This window comes from Crotalus tigris, unplaced genomic scaffold, assembly GCF_016545835.1.
Source record: "Crotalus tigris isolate CLP2741 ecotype Arizona unplaced genomic scaffold, ASM1654583v1 scf7180000019007.31208882:3723066, whole genome shotgun sequence".
Taxonomy (NCBI): Eukaryota; Metazoa; Chordata; class Lepidosauria; order Squamata; family Viperidae; genus Crotalus; species Crotalus tigris.
In genome coordinates this window covers 3,679,777-3,702,502 of record NW_024097321.1, presented here as the reverse complement: position 1 = coordinate 3,702,502, position 22,726 = coordinate 3,679,777, and the positions used below count along the sequence as shown (strand labels likewise).

The following is a 22,726-nucleotide window of genomic DNA, read 5'->3' as shown; positions in this document are numbered from 1 at the left end:
CGGAGACTTGGAAACTGGTCTCAAGGATTGACTATAGTTAGTTTATCCATGATCTTATGCCTCATTATCAGCTGTTCTGTTCTGTAATAGTGGGGGTGGCAGTGATGTTCAGGTTTCAGATGTTGACTGCACATCCAATTGTTCCATGTCTTCTTGGGATGTAATATGCAGTTGGTCGTCTCAAGTTAGTCTATATCAAGAGAGCAGCTTCCTCTCTGCTACGTTGTCATGTTGGTAAGTAGCTGTTTTTCAATTAGGGTGGATGCAGGGCTTCTGTTTCTTTATAGTTGCTCCTTACATTTTATATATCCCTATTCATTAGGTCTACTGTTGTAATAGCATTGCATCAATTTGCAGTACTAGTATGCTACATATAGACCAGTGGTGGGATTCAAATATGTGAACCACAGTTCTCTGTGTGGATACCGCTTCCGGAAGTCCATTCTGGACCTGGGCAACAAAAAATAAGCTACCGGTTCTGCCAAAGTGGTACAAACCGGCTGAATCCCACCACTGATATAGACATATTCACATACACATTACTCCAAAATTATATATATTTCTGTTCACTCACATCAACACTGACAGAGCAAGCCATTAGAGTATAAACTGAGTGCAAACCCCACTCCATATAAGCACTGAATGATGTTACCTAGTTTGGATAATAAAACATCTGCAAGAAAACAGCCAAGTTCAGAAAACACCAAGGATTCCTCATTTCAGCCCTGAGCTACAAATACTCCCTTTTAAATTTCTGTTTGTTACACAGCATCGTTGAACCACTTAGTATTGGTTAATTGGTTCAGACTTTTGAATTTTTCTTGCAGATTAGTCTTTTTTCCCCATTTCTGAACAGTGAAAAATAACAGTTTCAGCTTATTCATTTAGCATGTAGCATTTGATAGACTAATAGCAGAAACTACACCAGTGCACCAAATTCCAGAGGAGAGTAAAACTTTTAAGATTGGTGAAGTTGTGTTTGAAATTCTAAGCCCTATCTGATTATTGAAGCACATGAAAAGAAACTGTATGTGAATGGAAGGTGAGATGACAGATTCATCCCCCTCCACTGCTTCCTTTTTTTAATCAAAAGGGAACATCTGAGGCAGGAAGTTTATATGTTTCTCCACACCCACCCTTCCAAAGCATTAAAAGAGAATGCAAAGCCAGTGATTTTTTTTAATCTTTTGCATCCAGTTTGCATTGTGCATCTGTGAACAGTCAAACAGGCGTATGTAGCAGTTAAAAGCAATCCAAAGTCTTCACCCCATAATAGCCTTACAATTAACCAAGCAGATATTATGAATCAGGCCCAGCATTATAAGCCTGGTAGTATAGCAGACTAGAGCAGGGGTCTTCAAACCTGGCCCTTTTATGACTTGTGGACTTTAACTTGCAGAATTCCTCAGCCAGACACGCTGGCTGAGGAATTCTGGGAGTTGAGGCCCACAAATCATAAAAGGGCCAAGTTTGAAGACCCCTGGACTAGAGTAACAGTTTTAATCCAAAGGCTCTCCTGCATGCTACACTTTAGATACCACAGTATGCAATGTGCCCATGGATGACAATATAGATCAGTAAGTGAATTATAAAATTGGGATAGATCTTACAGATTATCTATCCCCCTGCTCTGTGCAGGGATCATTCAAGCATCTCTGACAGATGATCATCCGTCCTTTGTTTGAAGACCTATAGCAAAGGAGAAATGACTAATTCATGACAGTCTGTACTGCGGACTCATACTTACATGTTCAGGAAGTTTTTCCTGACCTCTAGTCTGCTTCCTGATATTTTTAACTCACTATTCTCTGGAGCAGCAAACTTCACTCCCTATCCAAAATTGGAATCTTCCCTGTCCTGGGCAGAATGTGCAAATATTAGGGGTTTGAAGACCAAGAGAAACCCTGACAAGGAACAGCAGCAATCACTTCAAGAGATTAAGCCACGAAAAGCTACACTGACTAAATCCAGTCTACCAGGGAAGTCCCAAAACAGAGCATTTAATGTGGGCAGATCACCATTCATTTTCATCTTCTTTTATCATTAGACATTGTCTCTTGCTGCTGATACACCCACCCACCCCCTCCCTTTCAAATGTCTGCAGCCAGTACTACCTAGAAGCACACATGCTCTCGACTTTGAAGAGGATGGATGAAAATCGGCGCAGACTTTGTTCTTAAGGCGATACAAAATAACAGCGCTGGAAGGGATTTTCCAATTTGAGGCTCTTCTAGTCCAACCGATCCTCCCTCTTACTTGAGCGTGAGCCACAAGTTCATTCATTCCCAGCTAGACTTAGGCTCTTGCCAGCTTGCACAAACGCGGCAAAAAAATAAAATAAAATAAAATAAAAAATCGCCAGCCAGCTATGCGCCTCTATGAGCTCCCGTTCAATTTACAATCGGTATGGAAACGGTACGCAATCGCAACCAACCTATTTCCTAACCTAATCTCTGGTAATAAAGCGTCTGTCAGAAGCGGTCCCTTCGCCATTCACGCTCGGGGTTCTTGTTAATTAACCCTAATGGGGAGCACGTGTTCCCGTCTTGACCACAGCGTCAGCTTGGAAAAAGCCCGAGGTTTGGGGGGGGGGGGAAACACACAGAGAGGGAAGCCTTGTCTTCAGCTCTTTCGCTCAGAGAAAAAGCGGGAACGACGGGGATGGGGGGGGGGGAAACGCTGCTCTACCCAGAGGTTTTGTTCGGCCGTCGGTTTCGGGGAAAGCAAAGGCGGAGGGAGTGGGGGGGGGGAGAGAGGTGAGGGCGTCGTCTTCTTAAATAATTGGATGTCGCTGGACGAGTGTCGAGTCATACACCCCTCTTTCTCTCTTCCTCCCCACCTTCCCCCCGGACAGATTTCGAAGGAAGTGACACGCGGCGGTGGGGGAGGGGGAAAGAGAGTGAGAGGTCAGCTGAGTTTTTTATTTGATATATATGTGTGAGTGTGTGCGGTATGTATATATATACATAAATTAATAAATTAAAATTTATTTTGAAGGAGCCGCCCCGTGGGTGGAGTCTCGCTTTCCCTTCTCCTCTCCTCCCCCCCTCCCGACCCCCGTTGGTTGATTCCAGGCTCAAGCTAAGAAGCGGCGATTGGCGGGCTGCGAGGCTTCTTCGGAGCATCTATGTCAGCGGCGGGGGAGCCCGAGGCACGCGTGGATTTTCTTGCTGTGAGTTGTAGGGAAACTTTCCCCTTTGCATGCCTAATGTTCGTTTTGGGGCTTTCCCCACCACCACCTTCGCCCCTCTTGCTTGGGTTTGGGATGCCTTTGTAAAAAGTATGGAAGTATCTAGTTTTTTCAGAGTGGACAGAAGGGCGGGGAGGTGGAAGGGAGAGAAAAATGAGGTTGGGAGGAGGGCCTCGACCGGCAGCCTTGATTTGGGGTCGGGGGAAGGACGTGGCCGTGATTTGCGGGTTTCTTTCCCCCCCCCCCCAAAGAAGCCCTTCGATTCCGGTTTGCAAAATCTCTCTTTGTGAGGAAAGAGAGTCAAAGCCGACGAAAAGTGTCCGGGGTCGGGGTATCTGCTGCTTCTCTTTTTTGGGGGGGGGGATGTGCAACAGATTTCTCCCCGTCACCGTTTCCATAGAAACCACCGAAAATAATAATAAGGATCGCCGTCGAGATTTTCGTATGAAATCTAATACGAAGGCCCGTGGGGCATTCGGATGCATATATTTGTGCAAGGCTTCCAGCGGGCGCGCGTTGCTTTCTTTCGCGTCCCCTTCTGGTCTGTCCCCAAGCACTAAGGGGAAGGTGGGGGAGGGAAGGGGTTGCCTAGGAAACAGACATTTGTGGCACTCTATTTGCAGATGCTCTCCTGAATATGCTTTCACTTTCCGAGGAGGACACGGATGTTGCCCAAATTAATTAGCAGTTGCTAATTAAATACAGGCAGGCCTTGGCGAAGGTGTTAAAAACAAAAGGGGTGGTGACCATTGCTACTTAACTATCAGAAGTTGTGCTTTAATAAAAGTGTTTATATCTCTTGCATCTTACCTTAAGGCTGCTGGCAGATGCTTGGATGAAATGCCACATCTGTTAGCTCTACCACATCTGTTGCAGCTGGAACATTTGGCTATATGGGTGTGCAGAACATTTAGTTTTACAAGTAGAAATCAACTGATGGAAGAGCTGTGTCGGCTTCAATCTAAAGGCTCTTTTTAAGTATGTTCTGCTTGCAGGCAGACCCTGCCCTTCCTATTGAAGAAGGCATCTGTATGAAAAGCTGTGTTTGTTCCTCAGCTTTGGATAATGCTTTATGATCAGAAGCACTTAACTCCCCCAAGCAGGAAACATGCAAACAGCTACTTGCATTGGAGTACAGATGAAGGAAAACAATTATTGGGTTCATTCTATGCTTGGCAGCATATTGTGCATCATTGTGCAAAGTGTATTCTTGGAGAGCTTTCTCAGAATCAGTTACCTAGGTGGTTTGGGTTGATTGGACATTCCAGATTCTAATGTAAACCTAATAAGATTAACATACAGCTGAATGTAATACATGTTGCATAGCATTGAAATATGAATGCAGTGTAGTGTAATTATTTTGAATGTATTGTATGGAAAAACAGAGTAGAAACTAAACAGTTAATAAAAGTAGATTTCTCAATAGGCTTTACTTTCTCAAGGTTTTATAATATCACTAAGTTACTCTGGTATGCTTCATATCCTACTGACAACTAGATATTTTAATAACACACTATTGAGATGTACTATTCCCATGCACCAGTGGTTAGTTAAACATAAAATACATCTTATTTTATTTGTGATTGAGTCTTCTGCTGAACTGAGCGACTGTGTTTGAACTGGATGTGTATACTTGGTTTACTACAAATCTGAAATGTTTGAGCAACTTTCCTTAAACCAGATACTCTTGAAATGTGGGGACTTAAATTCCCAGAATTTCTCCCCCCCTCTCTCTCACCCCCTCTGTAAATTATATTCTTGCTAAGGTAATTCTTGCTGAAAGACTTTTGTATACGTACAAGGATTAAAACCTATGAACCTGAAGGTTTGTTTCACTTCATTTTCACTTCTAATTCCTTAACTTGAGGACTCATTTCCTTATCTCCTTCGAGCCAAATTTTTGAAGGCCATTTATATTCTGATATGTTACTAAACTAATGGGATATTGATATTCCTATCCTATGTATGGTTAACTCCTATGACCAATATGCATGAAGCCTAAAGTTCAATTATATAATTTGAGAAGCTTTTAGATGCTTTTAGTTTAGGACTCAAATGTCTTAAGATGCCTTTTAGGATTGAGAAGCTCAGTTATTGCTTTTTTTTTTTTAACATTGGATGGAAGCCACTCTGAAATAACTGTTTCTGTGGTCCCCAAGCACCAGAACACCCTCCAGAACACCCTGACCTGTGAGTGACTTAATTGCATAAGGGTAGCTTCTGAAAAAGTTTGTCTACTGCTGATCTGGAAATAACTGAAGTTCAGGTCTGATTAGTATTCAAATGACAGACTATCGAGAAACCCAAACCTCTAAATCTAAGCTGTAAAGTCAAATATTCCAAAAGTAGAATTGTTACCAAGAAAATAAAATGGACCACCATTCTGTATTGTCATCTAGGAATGAATCATACTTAAAGGACATTATCCCCTCCTCCTCCTTTCCAATAAGAAATATTGAGCTTAAATATTGATTTATGGCTTCTCTTTACTTTGTCATCTTTCCTTCCTTCTCCTATCAGATTTCAGCCTTTGACTTTCATTTTTTGTGTTCTGGTGGTGAATAAGTAATTAGCGATAGTGTCAGAATCCAATTATATTTCATCTCTAGTTATCGACTATGGAAAACCCCATTTCTGCCTCTCTGGATTCTGTCATATGATGAAGGGGAAGGGGGGTGAACAAAGGGGTTTTATGACCCTCACTTCCTTCGGTACAACTTCAAAGGAATTGAATGTGGATACCACCAAAACGACTAAAGCATAACAGTGGGGCCATCAGCTTTCATCTACTCCTCTCTGAAGTCTCCCTTCCACCAGCAGTGAGGAAAAATGGTGGAAATGTAACGCCTGGGATTGTTGCTGGAAAGATGGTGGGGCGGGGTGGGGTGGGGCTGCTGGGGACCCCTTAAAATCTTAAACTGTAGGGCTTGGGCCCCAGGTCCTGTCTAGAACGCCTGCAACCATTTTCTCTTAATAAAGGATGCCTGTTGGAAGAAATATTCCAAGAGTTCTGTCTTCTTAAGATGCAAAGATGATAAATGTAACATTCACTTATAAGCAGAAGAAAAGCTTTTGGCATACAGCAGGGGTGTCAAACTGCCGGCCCGTAGGCCAGTTGCATCATACGGAGGCCGCGCCTACTATAGCTCCAGCAATGTGAAAAAAGTTGTGATTCATCGCAACACGTCATATGACGCAGCAAGTTTGACACCCGTGGCATAGAGGATGACACTATGGCCCTTGAGAACGTGTCACAGATGGAGGCAAGTTTGTAGTTTGAGAGGTGGGAAGATTCCAGTTGAAAAAAAAATAATAGTAAAAAAATTAGGGAAGAACATATTAATAGAAAAACTATGAAATATTCTCTAACCTAGCATACGGTATAAAAATGCTTTCTTTTCTGGTACAAATATGTGTAAAGGAATCTCTTTTGTACTTTGTGTTTAAAAGCAGCCAATTCTGTGTTAATGACTGAACAGTGCTACAGTGACAACTAATTCTTAGTAGTTTACGGACAAATTTTACTGTGCTTAACCAAGGTGGAGAAAATCTATAATATTATATGTACAGTTTCTTTAACATTCAGTGCAGACCGATATTAACATCAGAGGGGGAAAGTGCATTTATAAACTTCATGTACGCATCCAAAGAGATGGAACAATCTACTGACTTTCTTCATTTCTTTTCTCAGATTCCAAATTATACTCTATCTGTTCTAGTTACAATGCTTTAAAAAAAAAACCCTCTCTACATCATATAGATGCTCAATTTCTGTTTCCATTTTAGCCTCCTTTGCCTGAAGGAGATCTATTTTACCTGCAGCATGGCAGGATATACTTTGATTAGACCATACTTTTGGTTAATTTGGAGTATTTTAGTGCGTGCTAGTTGGCATATCATGGGATTGGCACCACATACTACCTTGTTTTCCCCAAAAATAAGATCCAACCGGAAAATAAGCCCTAGCATGATTTTTCAGGATGCTCGTAATATAAGCCCCATTCCCAAAATAAGCCCCAGTTAAGATCATCAGCCAGACAGACACATTTATTACCGTGTTTTCCCTAGCCGAAAAATAAGCCCTAGTGTGTCTTTTGGAGCAAAAATTAATATAAGATTTGGTCTTATTTTCAGGGAAACACAGTATGTAGCCTTGTCTTCCTTATAAATTCCACGTTAGTTGTCACAGAATGACATCTCAAATACTTCTTATTACTTATGAGGTTTGGCTTTTGGTTGACCAGCACTGTAGACAAGATAAATGAACGTCATTTCACTTTTGGTGATTCAGCTACTACAATTTAAATAACTGAGCCTGCAGTTTTACAGCTTGTAATGGTGAACTTTTGAGTTGAAGTAAAAAATAAATGTGCTGTAAGTACAGAGAGGTCATGTTATAAATCCTGCTTATTTAAGGAACATCATGCAGTCCTATGTGTACATTTAGTGATATAGGAAAGAGTAAGCTTCAATCATTTGCACCTAATGGTACAGACTGATAACTAAATACAGGCAGCCCTTGACTTACAATTGGTGGCTTAGCAATTGTTCAAAGTTATGACTGAAGCTACCTACAATCCGGTTATGGAGTTCTCACATTTTGGGTGCTCAGTAACCAGCCTGTATTTATGGCCATTTGCAGACCCCTGTAGTCACATCTTCACATTTTGCAATGGTTTTGCTAGAAATTGGCATTGACTTCCAGTTTCCAGCAAAAGCCGCTCTATAGTGAACGATAAGTGCCACAAAAAAAGGTCACAGATTTAATGACTGCAACAAAACTCACAAAATTTGGGTCCAGTCACATGATGTCCTGATTTACAACTGTCATGAGATTATAAGCATAAATGCTAGGGCCAGTTATGGTTATAATTTGATGATTACCTGTGCATCCCCCTCCCCCAAATAGGAAGCAAATACCTCAGGAGTGCTGTATCAATAATGCCTTTAGCATGGAACCATTATAAGAAAACTTGACAATAAATATTTGGGCATATTGTGCTTTTTTCATTTCATTTTCTTTTGTCCTTTGTTGTTTGAGCACAGCAAATATGTATTGTCAAGCTTTCTTAAATTGGTTGTATTGTAATCTTCCATAGCCTTAATTATCATTCTGATAGTTTACAGTCTATGGAAGCTTTTGCTATATGTCAGTTTTTAAGAAAAAGTAAAGCTCTTTGTTTTTGTTGCAATAGGCAATTCCTTTGAAAAGTTTTACTTCCTGATCTGCCAAATTAAGATTTTAAATATAGTAAGTATTTACTACTGTTCCACAACTTTATTGTTCATTTGTGTGGGACATGTAGTATTTCTGCTGGTAATTTATTCTGAATAGTGCAATTATATTTTCAATTACTATCAGAAAGCATACCCACTCTAATCTAAAAGAAAAAATTATGCATATGTCTAACAGAAATATCACGTACCTTGCTGTAGAATGAATTATGAGCTATATTCCTGTGATAAAAATTGGGAGTATTTAAAATCATTGCTTGGCTGGCTTAATTTTATATTCAGTTTGATTCACATGTAGTACCATGTCACCTAGGATAATGTTTGTGCATTATGTTTTTACCAGATCTGATTTTTATTTTTTTTTCCTGTCATGCTATTGAATAAACAAGTAAAATATATGAGTTTTACCCAGAGATTGTTCTCCATCATTCCGGATCTGATTTATAGCATCCAAGCACAAGAAGCATTCAAACCCTAAAACGTTAGCAATGAATGATAGAACTATTTTTCTTTGTGTTGTCTTACTAGTATGGTCAGTAGAAGAAAATGAATAGGAACAGTGCAGTGCCTGGTCTCTGTTGTCTTTCTTTTTCAAACTATCTTCTGCTTCAGACTCTTTAAAGTACAGATAATGATTAAGTGGCTTTTGGCATTTTTGTTCCTATTGCATGCTTATAACTTTAAATCTCTGCCAATTCCTGCCCAATTATTTACAACAACCCTTAAATTGGATTTCCACAAATACTTGACTTGATGCCTTCCTATTTTGGGAAATTGCTTGACTTCATACTTACCAGAAGTCTTCCCTACAGCATCCCTGGTAATGTAAAAAAATAATAATAATGATATTCTCATCATTTTAGCAACTAGTTTTTTTCTAAAAATGTATGTATTTATTTAAAGGATCTATATGGCTGCCCATCTTAAGCAATTCTGGGCTACTGACAGCATCAATAAAACCAATGGCTATAAAACAGTCATAACACAGTAAACCAATAAACGATAAAAACAAAAACCCTGTACCTTAATCGGCGCCTTGGATACTCTTCAGCAAGCTCCATTTGTTCTCATTCCATACTTCCATCTATACAATCTTGTCCTTGGTAAAAAGCCAGGTCTTAATGAGGGTGGGGGCTTGCCAAATTGGGGTGGGGGGCGGGCGGAGGGAGGATACTACACAATGTAGGGGCAGCCATAGAAAAGACACACTTTTGAGGTCCCACTAGGATTTCAGGAAAAGGGTCTGGAGCATCTCTACCCTGATTTATTCTTAGGATATCTAAAATGTCAATATTATGTGAAAAATAATACGTATTAGATACATTGTAACATATTAGTATATACACAATATGGGAAGAGAACATATTCATTATATTGGTTTTAGAAGAGTTTGGTTCAGCAATGAAAATTGTTAACAAAGCTGAAATAAAGCATAAAGAAATAAAAAGATGGTGATCGCTAAGTGGATGCCCAGCTTTTTTTTTTTTAAGAAGTTAATGAGAAACTTATGCCAAATGCTTCTCTTGTTTGCCATTCCTGAACAGCTTGCATCTTTATTCCTTCTCTTAACTAATAAGACTAAATAAATGGGAAGGCTGATTTCTGCAAATAATAATTGCTGGAAAATAATCTGAGGTAGTCTGTCCATAGAACATATCCAATACTAAATGCTGAATATAGTAAAGGAATAAAAAGTATTCCAATCTCAGTAGTTGATTTCATTTATAGTATATCCCTTTTTACTATTCTGTATTTCTTTTTACGAGTCACTTAAAGATAGGTTCACCAGATTCTTCCCTAATCCCTAGCATGCAGCCTCATAATTTGGACAACTACTGTATTTGCTTTAGAAAATAAATCTGTTTCATAATTTCAAGGAATTCTAGTGGTGCCTGAGAAAGTAAACTTGAACTGTTTTGGAAGAGCAGTTTCTCTGATAGTTTTGAATTAGGATGGAGCCACTATTAACTAATATATTACTTTAAAATAACTACTTAAATTTCAGACAATTCAGTTTTCTTTTAAATGTGTGATGATTTTCTGGCATTATGGTATTTATTTATTCAATTTCTATAGGTATCAAAGTCATGCAGACTTGAATTTATGCAACTAAAGGAAGGCATTTGTAAAACGCTCTGAGATGTGTTTGTGGTTTGAATGCTAGTGCTGGACTCACAGTTAGATAAGCACAGTATTCACAAGAGTGCAATTTTCAATAACCATCAAAAGCACTGGATTAGAAGCTGGGAGACTGTTCTTTAGGCTTGAAAGTCATTTGGGGGACTTTGCCAATTCTCTCTTAACTTTAGGAATAAGGTATTGGTAAGCCATTTTTCAAAATGTTGCCAAGAAAAAACTGCACAGTCTTGCTTCTGCAATCACTAAGGGTTGACTAGATCAGTGGTTCTCAACCTTTCTAATGCCGCGACCCCATAATACAGTTCCCCATGTTGTGGTGACCCCCAACCACTCATACATCACCGGGTGCCAGGGGCGTGGCCAAAGAAAAGGGGAAAAAATGGCGGACAGCCTTGTTTGGCGACCCCCGTGAAATGGTCGTTCGACCCCAAATGGGGTTCCAACCCACAGGTTGAGAACCACTGGACTAGATGATAACAACAACTAGAATCAATCACAAGTTTTTCTATTGATTTGTACATGTAGCAATAGTTTTTCAAAACCATCCATCCATCCATCTATCCAATTTATTATTTTCTGGTGAGATCTCTCAGGAATACAATTCCTTTTCGGAGATGTGTGAGGAGAGGAAAGGATGAGAAAACAGCACACCATGAATAATAACTGACCTTGAAATAGAGGTGAAGGATAGATAATAGCAATAATGGGATCTGATGCTTTGCTCAAATAGCAAATTACATTCTTCAAAAATTCCTTGAGTGAAAATGGAAAAGGAATACAAAATATTTCTTCTTTATTGCTTGGAAAGAGTAACATAAGCATTTAGAAATATCTAAATTAGAATTTTTAGACTCTGAAGTCAATAAACTTTAAATGATTTGTCTATTTTTTTTAATGTCAAAAGTGACCTATAATTTTCCAAGTAACACTGCACTTTAGCATGTTTTATATGATCTTGGCAGCAAAGAAGCACTTTCTGAAAGGGTATTTTTTTATCAAATCACACTTTCCAAGTTTTTACAGGCCCTATACTTATTACTGCTGTGAATAAGACACTTCTTTTTTTTTGAACTGTTAACAAATGTCATATTTTTAAACTAAAATGTCTAATTCTGTTGAAAGGCGGAGAGTTTGAGCAAGCAGGTACAGTATATTCCTGTTTTTCCCATGTTGTATATTCCTTCTTCATATTGTCTTTACACAATGGTGTTAGTTTCAGGGTACGTGTTTTCATACATTTCTTTAAACTGTTTTAAGTTAGAACTAATAGTGGATTTCGGGAGGACAATTTAAAGTAAAAAGATAGTGAATGCAAAACAGACACTCCATGCAGATTATTTCTAATATTAAGTTCTCTTGTCTTTCCACAGTTACCTTTCTGAATTTGAGCCCTGTTCTCTCCTTTTCTGGAGGATTTGCCTTGCTACCTTAAACCATGGACATCATTGGATTTATGAAGTCTCAATTTATTTGTCATCTTATTATCAGTTATGTATTTATAGTGTCAGGACTGATAATCAACTTCATTCAACTCTTCACGCTACTTCTCTGGCCATTCAACAAGCAGCTTTTTAGAAAAATCAACTGCAGGCTGTCATATTCTCTATCAAGCCGTAAGATGTTTTTATATTCTTGCCTTTGTTTTAACAAAGAGTGTTATTTAGGGCAGACAGGTTTTAAATGTGGAAAAAAAGATGTTTTACTGAAATAAGTATTTTAATACATGGGTTTGGAGGTCCCCCTCCATTAAAAAACACTTTCTCAGAAAAGTTCTGAAGTATCCATACTATTACTAATTGTAGCTGTAAGTTGAGGATTACCTGTGTGATGGTTAACTTCAATGATGCAAAAGTGAAGCTTTTGAATATCTTTTTTCTCAGATGGATCAACAGCAGTATGCAGATTTTGCCAATGAATAGAAGAAGGTCCCCAGTTACCCTCTGTCTTAATTGTAACCTCTTTTATTTCTGACACCTCTCTTGTCTGCATTTAGACGTAAGATGGCTCAGAAACCCCTCTTCTCACATTGCTGTTCATTTTGACCGCCTTAATGGACTTTACCCTTCCTGATCCAACTCCAGTCTCTATAAGAATAAAATACCAAGTTTATTAATTGTCTTTAATATAGAAGCCAAGCCATATAGCATACCTGAACACACAGTACTCATCCTTTGTCGATCTTGTCCATATTGCAAACGTGAACTCTGAAAGTAGGGCTGCAAAGTATAGGTAATAAACCTCAAGAAAGAATTGTGATTGTTTAGTATGAAATGTCAAAAGCCAGTTCAAGAATAGCTAATGTCTCATCCAAAAAGGTTGCAAATGTCATTCTGAAATGTTTGCACTAACCAGCCTGCCCAAGCTAGTGCCATCAGATTTGTTAGACACAATATTTGGCTGTTTTGGAAACCACCTTTTCTGGAAAGCAAGCATAGTGACAAAGGTTGATTAGTATTCTCATCAACAAAGAAAAACGGCCAACCACGGGTTTCTGCTTGTCATATCATCTTATCTCCTGCCACTCCCCAAAATTAGGACTCAATTGAAACTCAAAGAAGTGGCTGTGAGCATTATGGCAATATTTATTTATTTATTTATGAGACTTATATACCGCTTTAAGTGCAAGCACTCTCTAAGCGGTGTACACCAGTGTACACCAGTAAGCAATGTATATATATATTTACATTGCCCCCAACAATCTGGGTCCTCATATGCTTTTCCTTAAATCCATCCTTTCATATGAACTTATTATTCTGCTTCGCTTCTCAAGCCAGCAAATGACTCTGGTGAGCCTCCCTAGGGATGTATACTTATTAATAAGGACTTTGTTAATAAATAAGAGAAATCACTTATGAAGAGATATTGCTAGAGGAGATAGATTTTATGCTAACTCTGTCCCCAGAGAGAATAGTGAACCATTTCTGCTGTGCTTCAGGGTTTTTGGTTTTTGTGGTTTTTTTTTTTTTTTTAAGTACAGAAATTAGGACAAGAATCATAAATCCTTCCTCCCCTAACAAATATCAGAGTAAATCATTTTTAAAGAAAATGAGTCATTTTTATTTGATTAAAATACTTTAGAACCCTTTCAAATTAACTGGTATAAAATGTATCTGAATCAAGAATGCTTAAGTTATAATCCTACATGTTTGCTATCCTGGAAGAAGATGAACTCACTGAGATTTAATTCTGATTAAATATACATAGAGTTCTGCTATCAGTTTATATTTTAAGAAGCATTTTACAATTGAATTTCTAATCTCTCATTTATATAAATTGTTTTGAACATAATAATCCAGGTTTCTGGAAAAATTCTGCATTATTGCAAATATAATGATTTATATAGTTGGGAATCATTCTGTCTAGACTTGCTCTAAAACAAACCAGAATTTGTAACCTTGCATATTGATAGAGAACCAACTATTGGTATTTAATTGTGTATGAGAAGCATGTGAGCTACCTAGCTAAGAGTTTGGGATTAAATTCATATATAGTTTTCAAAGTTTTATTTTGATAACAAGCAGGTACTTTGCTTTGTTGCAGGAGTATAAATGTTTAGGCAAGATGCTTTAATAAATTACCTTGACTTTTCTCAGTCATTTTGTAAAGTTTCTGAATGCAATAATAGTACAAAGAGTTGTGTGGTTGCAATACTAGAGTCTAAGCAAACAGTCACATAGCCACCAACTAAGCACACCATCGCATAATCATCCAAGTTCAGGAGACCTGTGAGTGGCTTCACTGATTCTGTTTTTGCAACTTTCTAATACACTCTATGAGCTGAGCTGTGCTGACACTGACCAGTGGAAGAAGCATCCAGACAGTGATTCCCTTCCCCCTATTTGTTTTTGCGGAGTCACTCCCTGTGTAGAGCTTCAGTGTCGTTTTTCTATTCAAATAAAAATAAAATGGTGGCAAAACACCATAGCTGCCTTGACTTAAAACAGGGGTAGGCAACCTCGGCTCTTTTATGACTCATGGACTTCAACTCCCAGAATTCCTGAGTCAGCTATGCTCAGCTATGCTCTGGGAGTTGAAGTCCATGAGTCATAAAAGAGCTGAGGTTGCCTACCCCTGACTTAAGAGAAAGGAGATGAGGAAGGAGTGGGAGGCAATGTTGGGAGATGAGGAGTGGGAGGAAAGTTCTTGCTGTCAAAAAATTGCCCCCTTCACAGACCCAGCATTGCCCTTGTTGTATTCATGTTATTCTCTTCTGTATCCAACTGGAATTGGTTCAGCTATGGAAGAGCTCCAATGTTGTGGGGACATTTATCTTTCAGAGGAGACAACCATTTAAAACTTCTTTGTGTCAGGCAAAACTTGTGAGAACAAGGTGCACAAGAGCAGAACAGCATTTACTTACTGTCAGATGATGACGATCTGTTTTGATGTGCCTTTCAGTCTTTTAAACCACATTCAGGGTATCTACGCATTTTTGGGGCCAACTTGATTTTGCTGAGTGGTAGCATTCCCATCTTCATTGAAAACTTTTTTCTTAATTTACGAAGGATGATCAGTAGATGAATTTATACTTTAATAAATGTTCTAGTCCAGAGTAGACCAGCTTGGTTTACGGCAGGTGTTTTGATCTGCCCAACACAACTAAATTTTGCCAATCTCAGTCTGCTAGTGCAGTGAAACAAAGCAAAAGATTGCCATAAATTATGACCAGGCTCATTGATCTTTGATTGAGAACCAAAAATAGCAAAAGTATTAAGGGAATTTTCTCCTTAAAAATTGGTTAGACTGAATTGGGGAACATATATTCATGTGATGGCATTTGGACCACATTTGTTCCAGGATGAAAAATACCATCTTTTCTTTAGTTCCAGCAAGATTTTAATTCCTCTTCCAGGAACTAAGGTATCTTAGTGCTTATACTTGAGTACTTGAATAACTTTACAAAATTCCTGTCAAGAACTGAGAGGACTAGAAGCAATAGTGTTTTCATTAATTATCCCTGTACATTAGATAATTAGGCCAAGTAAATTTTCCTTGGTAATATTTTTTTCGATTATTTGCATTTAGTGTTTTGTATAATAATTTCTAAGAGCCATGGTCTCCATGCAAAATTATCTTCAAGTAATCTGGAGATACATTGAGGTGATTATTCAAGTAACTAGGGTATATTTAAAAAAGAAGGCAAGGGAATTCCCAGTTGTATTTTTTAAAACTATAATGTGACACTTTTATTGTAATTTATTTACTTAAATTTGTTATTGTTGCCCACTTCAATAGATACTGTTTGTGGGAAGCTCTGCTGTGTGCTATTTTCTTCCTGGAGAATAGTGAAGATAATAAACAATTGTCGGTAGACATGATCCCAACAGATTTGTAATTAATATGGTTCTAAGATTACTGAGTAATCTGAACCTACTAATCTTATGTTTCACTGACTAATTGAATTCTTTTTTTTATCCACTGCTTTCATTTATTTGCCTTTTATTGGTAATCAATAGAGTGAATAGAATCAGTAAATTTAAATAAATAAATAAATAAATAAGGAAGCAATGGTTATACAAGCCCCTGTGCATTGCTAATACAATTTAATTTCCTGTTCCCCTATTACTTGATTTATGAGAGAAATTTAGAACTCCTTTTGTTCTGTTGTAGCAGTCTCTTAAAAATTTATTGTTGATTGGGCAAGAACATTGTGGCACACATCAATTTCACCGTCTTTTACTATAAAGAGCCTCACTGTTGAAAGTAATGGCTGGATATTTTAGCTTGTAGCTAATCAGGTTACCTATAATCTACCACCCCCATGAACTGTGCACATTTTACATAACTTGTAAAATTATGAAGATGCGTATCCATGTAGTCAAGCAATATTTTAAGTTGTATTGTTACTTGGAATATGTTTTGGGGAAAGAGGCTCTGATGCTGCAAATAGTTTTAAAGTAATTTGAAAGCCTCCAAATTGAAACAAAGTTATTCTGCTTTTGATTATCAGTTCTTTTTCCACTTCAAACAAGTTCATTTCTCAGAAGTGTATAGATTTTCTTTTTTTTAAACCTCCAATTCTGCGTAAGATACATAAAGTATGATTGCATGTTCCTTGGTAAAGGTAAAGGTTTCCTCTGATCAGTCATATCTGACTCTAGGAGGTGATGCTCATCTCTGTTTCTTAGCCAGGGGAGCCAACGTTGTCTGAAGATGTTTCCGTAGTCATGTGGCTAGCATGACTATACACCGAGATGCTCAGAATGCTGTTACCGTCCTACCAAAGTGGTACCTATTTATCTACTCATATTTGCATGCTTTCAAACTGCTAGGTGGGCAGATGTTAGGGCAAGTTACAGGAGCTTTCCCCATTGCTCAACGCTTGGGTCTTGAACTATCAGCTTTCTAGTGACAAGCTCAGCTTATTAAAGGGCTGAGCTATCCGCTTCCCCCATATTCCCCGTTAGCTGGGTTCAAATAAGACAGAGTCAAACTTACTTGCTAAGGAAAAGGAAAGATCATTGGTGTTGTGGCAAGTTCAAGCAATACCAAAATGTAACACACCACAGAAGAATTTAAGCTGTTCAGCACAGAATGATTAATGAAACAAATGGTAAAATTATGAAAGAAGAGGAAGATCCACATAAATACATTAGACTTTTAAAATCTGCACTCACATTGGCCGTGTTGTATAACAGAAAAGGATCATTCAAATTAGAATATTCTGTGTGAACTTTTTGCTTGGATATGGCACAAAACCATCCAAGCTGAACAAATAGCTTTGTGTCTGTGATGCCTAGAAAATAAAGAGTAAAATCCACCACCACCCCTTTTGCAGGGATGTCCTTTTGCAAAATGTGAAAATGTGAATAACATTTGATTCCTTTAATTTATTCATCACATCCTTGTAGCAAGGATAGAGCTTACTGATCCACAAAGAAGTTAATATAAAATTCCTTCTTTTTACTCTGGAAGTCTGTGAGATAGGAGTCTCCAAGAAATCTGATGGTCTGCTAGAGGTAGTCTAGGAAAAAAGCAGTAGTGGTAATACCCTTGATATTCCACTGAACGCTTTGCAGGTTTGCTTTCCATGGTTGAGAAAGAAATTGAGATGGACGTTGATGGCTCTTTTCTGCATTTGTCCTCCCAAGATTGAAAGAGAATATTGATACTCAAGAATCCAAGGAGAACTGCTATATATTACCCTCCAATTAAAATTACGAAGTGGTGTTTATGATACAAAATTCAGACCACCAGCATTTGAATTCCTAGATACAAAACAGCTTCTGTCATTTTTCCAAGATTCAGGCTCTTACTTTTTATATCATTAGTGGTATACATGCACACAAAACAGAGGTACTGGGGAACCTCAAGATTTATTTATTGATATCCTGCCTTTATTATTTTTATAAGGCGGCAAACATGTCTAATACTTCAGTATCCCTGTAAGGTGGGTAGGGCTGAGAGAGTGTGACTGGCCTAAAGTCACCAGATGGCTTTCAAGCCTAAGGCATGATGTCATCATACAAAAATGCTTAAGGAAGGAAAGCCAAAGTGGGAAGGAAGGTACAGAACAGTGATTAACCTGGGGAAACCCTGGAAAAAAGGGAAGAAAATGAATTGGGATATTGTGGAGGACGGTATGAATGGTTGTCTGGCACCTTGAATAGAAATACTGCATGCTGCAATATTTGTTTTGCTAATTTTGTTTTAGACAGAATGCCAAATTGATTATTAAACATTCATTGGGTGCTTAAAAACAAAACACCAAATTAGAAATATTTGTAGCATAAAGTAATTTTGCTTAGAAAAATGCTAATGCTCTGGTATAATTTAGACCTTGGCTAGATGAATCCCTTCTCACCGCCTCCATTTATTATCTGTCTGTCTGTCTGTCTATATTTATATATCTATATCTATCAAATCTCATTTTTGAAAATATTTTTCTCATACTGGGTGAATTTTCCTGAACAGAATAAATTAATAAAAATTGAATGTCACATTGAATACACTGTAACTTAGAAATTTTTGATGGTAATATAATGAATATAATTTGCAACATTGATAACATACTCAGTTCTCACTTTTTCTTGTTCTGAGTAGAATTAGGCATTGGGAAGGATAAAAGCATACTTAGCCTGAGCTCTAAAAGGAGTCACAGAAAAATGGCCAGTAGATCAGTTCAGAAGCTAAAAGCTGAGCCAGTTTGAATTCCAAAGTAGAAGAAAACAAAGCTTCAATGCACCGGAGAGGTTTCAATGAGTATAAAGGTTAAATGGATATGCAGGTTTAAGAGCAATAGCAACTGCTTCAGTTAATGAGTTGCTCTTAGAGAACATTCTATTACAACAGGGTTTTTCAAATTTGGCATCTTTAAGATCTCACAAAATGTAGGAGAAGTGTAGGCAGAGCTGGGGGAAGGTGTTAAACTAGTCATTAGTTTAGAGTTTTGGCATTCCCACAAGTGCTCTGAGTCCAACCCCTCCTGAATTTCGTCGACCTTATCTGATGCCAAATATATATCTGTATCCAGCTAACAGAGGCATGATAATGTAAAAAGGATAAGATGGCTTAAAGATAAAATCTTATTAACTATTATGTAACATATCAACTGTAGGAAGCCCCCCTCCCCAGAATAAAACATTCTTTATTCTTAATATTAAAAAGAGGCTGAAGGAGAAGAGGAGAGACATATCATTAAATTTGTTATATATGTTTGTATGTGTTTGTGTATGGACTGAAATCTAGACAAATACTAATCATCTGCTTCGGGACAGCTTTTTAAATGTCTATGTGGCAACTCATTATTATTTTTCACAAAATAGGGAACTATTATTCTGTCCTCTGCTTTCAAAAATTCAAACATATGTTTGACTCTTTCATAAAATGCATAAATAAATGTATAAATACAAAGTAAGAGTTCTATTGATACCATTTAATATTTTACAAATTAAGGTAGCCAAGTGAAAATGGATAGGATACAGAATGAATTGTTCATCTTTTCTCTTCTGTTCAACTTAATCAGAAGGAAAAATATTCAAATGAGTAGAGTGATTTGTAGGGTCAATTAATTATTGTGGGTAATGAGAATGAATAAACTGATTTTACATACTAGGAATTGGCAAAATAGGAGGTAGGAGCATGAAGTACATTTTGAGTTGTACAAAGTAAAGAAATGAGAATGATGATGATTGATGATTCATAATGATGATGATGTTAACCAATGTTATTTGATTTGCAGCAGAAAATTCTAAGGAAATTTAAAACCCAATACTAAAAATTTACTAAACTTCCAATTTTTGTTGTGGCAGCAGCTCGGACACCAAATTGCTGTTCTCTGCCATTAGTCCCAGGGAAGAAGGAATCTGTTTCTTGATGCCAAGGATGATTCATTGAAAAGGAATCATGGAAGCCCAAAGATCATTCACTTGGCTCCAAACTATTGTTATCAGATTGGGGCTTTTGAATGATCAAAGTGGTCACTTTGTTTTCCCTCCTTTCTTTACCAGGATTGTAAGCATCACTGGAAAGTTTAAAAGCATCACAAAAAAGGTAGTAGAAAATATTGGTTCAAAAGAAGATTGTGGGTCAAATTGCCAAGAATCATCTTGGACTTGAAGGAGGCTTTAGCTTTTATCTTTAGAAAAAAAAAGCAAAGCTCTCATTTCCTTCCTTCCTTCCTTCCTTCCTTCCTTCCTTCCTTCCTTCCTTCCTTCCTTCCTTCCTTCCTTCCTTCCGCTGGAAAGCTGACAGTCCAATTTGAGTTCCGAGTGCTGTGCGATGGATAGGGTGAGCTCTCATTATTTGCCCCAGCTCCTACCCAACCTAGCAATTTGAAAGCATGCAAATGTGAGTAGATAAATAGGTACCGCTTTGGTGGGAAAGTAACAGCACTTTGATGTAGTCATGTTGGCCACATGATCATGGAAGCCGTCTTCAGACAGCATTGGCTTCCTCGGTTAAGAAATAGAGATGAGCACCCCGCCCCAGAGTTGGAAATGATTGGACAGGGGAAATCTTTAGCTTTATTTTTTTAAAACAAGAAAGCATACTTACAAACAACCTAAAGAGATGTTCTTCATTTTTAAACCATGAAGCCATTCTCCTTGCAAGCCAGATTGTGATATGCTGAAGGTACATGTAGATTTTGCCTTTGTTGTAGCTGCAGTTCACTCATGGTGGCTTAGGAATCTACCCTAGGCTTCTGTAAAGAAGTTGGTTCCATTTTGATATATTATAGCAGCTGCAGTAAGCCATAGCTAGAATCAGAAAACTGCACATATTCTTGTCCATGCTTGTGATTTTTAGTCATCTACAATATAAATGTCTACTTTCTCTTTCCAGGAAAGATCTTAAAAAATTAAAATTGCAAGAGTGCCATAATGATGTCATTTAAAAAAAAAAACACTTGGTGGACTCTAGATGTGTTGGAGTTGCAACTTTTATTAGCCTTCTCAGACATTAGGCGATGTGGACAATCAACACATATATAGGGCGCCAGGTTGGAGAAGGCCAGTATAAAAGTTTCTCTTGAAGAGGTGCCTGCTATGTATGAAGCACCCAATTTGCTTTTTAAGCCAATATAAAAAAAAGACCATGTTTTCCCCCTGCCCAACCTTGGGTAGCCATAGGCACAACAGAAGGAATATTGAAATGGCACACTTCTTGCCTCCTTTCAGTAGAAAAGCAACTGTTTATTTAAGCCATAGGTACTATGGTTATGTAATCATTTGCTATTATTTGTTTCAGAGTTGGTGATGTTGCTGGAATGGTGGTCAGGCACAACTTGTACCATCTCTATAGATCAACAATCAATGCACAAGATTGGTAATGAGAATGCCATCGTCATCCTTAATCACAACTTTGAAATTGACTTTGTCTGTGGTTGGAGCTATTGTGAAAAATTTGGTGTTCTGGGGGTGAGTTTTTATTAACATGTTAACAGATTCTTTTTTTCTCTCCAGTGTGATGCAACACACCTGCTTTCATAGCCAATTTGGCATTTATTTATGTCTTTCCTTCAATATTTCTATTTTTTTTCTTCTGTTGGCTTTAAAATGCTGAAGCAATTTGGAGGATAAAGAAACCATTATAGTGTCTAGTAGATCTGTACAGCCCATGATTTGCTCAATCTGTTCAACAATTAGGCACTTAACTAAATTCTACTTCCATTGGATGCTTTCTTGGTTAAGGTTTGAATTTCAAAACTGTCTTCAGTGTAAAATCTTCAGTAGAATTATTTTAATTGCAAATTTTCTATCAAGTGATAAAGTGCTGCCTAGGCTTAGGTTTTGCTCTAAATCTGTGCTGAAGGTGATTATAACTATTTTTGACTAATACTGTATTTTCTGGCGTATAAGACGACTTTCTAAAGCATGCAAATCGTCTCCGAAGTCGGGGGTCATCTTATACGCCAGAAAATACAGTAGATATCATTTGTAGTAATAATAACTCCTAAATATTTAATATTGCCTGGAACAATTTGAAGACTGGTATTGTTTGGGAAACATCTCTGTGACTCTTCACCAATTAAAGCTTAAAATAGCAAATAATAGGTCAAATATAGCGACTAAGCCTACTACCAGTACTACTTTAAATAATACATCATTTAGGATTTTGCTGAAGTAGAAGTTGCAAATAAATATATTAAATGGTCTTCTCTTATATAATTGCCATGAAGATTCTTCCTCATGTTCTAGGCTCGTGTGTCAATAATCAATCAAACAAAGTATATGATAGTGGTCATATTTCATGTTGCTGTTAAGGAAAAAAATCTTATTCATTTTTCTAAAATATTAATTCCAAATGTGCTAGGGAATGCAACTGATAGAAATAATATTATGTCCATTTCCCACTTTTCGCAGTAAAAAGTTAAGACATTTGCATTCCTTTCTTTCAAGGGAGAAAGATTTGGGTGTGTTTATCATAACATTTTATTTGGGATGACTATTAAGTTGTGCTGTTGTGAGAAGTTGATTTAAAAAATGAAATAAAATTAGAGAGAACACAGAGCAGAAAATTAGTTTATAACTTTCATTGTATGTTTGAAATTGTAAGCCACCAATAGTCTTTTGGTATAGATGGCCATAATAAATCTTAATAATTACAACTACTACTATACTACTAGTACTACTACTATTAGGAATAGCAATAGCACTTAGACTTATATACTGTTCCATAGTGCTTTTCAGAACTCTTTGGCGGTTTACAGAGTTAGCATAT

At 37.5% G+C, this 22,726-nt stretch overlaps 1 protein-coding gene across 3 annotated transcripts in view; it reads left to right on the top strand.

The window, feature by feature from the left end:
• The first annotated feature begins 3,012 nt into the window (after positions 1 to 3,012).
• Positions 3,013 to 22,726, top strand: part of AGPAT4 (1-acylglycerol-3-phosphate O-acyltransferase 4) — a 48,828-nt gene continuing 29,114 nt past the window's right edge. Inside the window, exons 1-3 of one of the 3 annotated variants that reach the window (XM_039358321.1) lie at positions 3,013 to 3,172; positions 11,935 to 12,177; positions 21,254 to 21,423. In XM_039358321.1, coding sequence (XP_039214255.1) covers positions 12,000 to 12,177; positions 21,254 to 21,423 — 348 coding nt within the window. In that variant the 5' untranslated portion in view covers positions 3,013 to 3,172; positions 11,935 to 11,999. The remainder of the gene's footprint in view (positions 3,173 to 11,934; positions 12,178 to 21,253; positions 21,424 to 22,726) is intronic. The other 2 variants (XM_039358320.1, XM_039358323.1) reach the window with 2 other exon arrangements.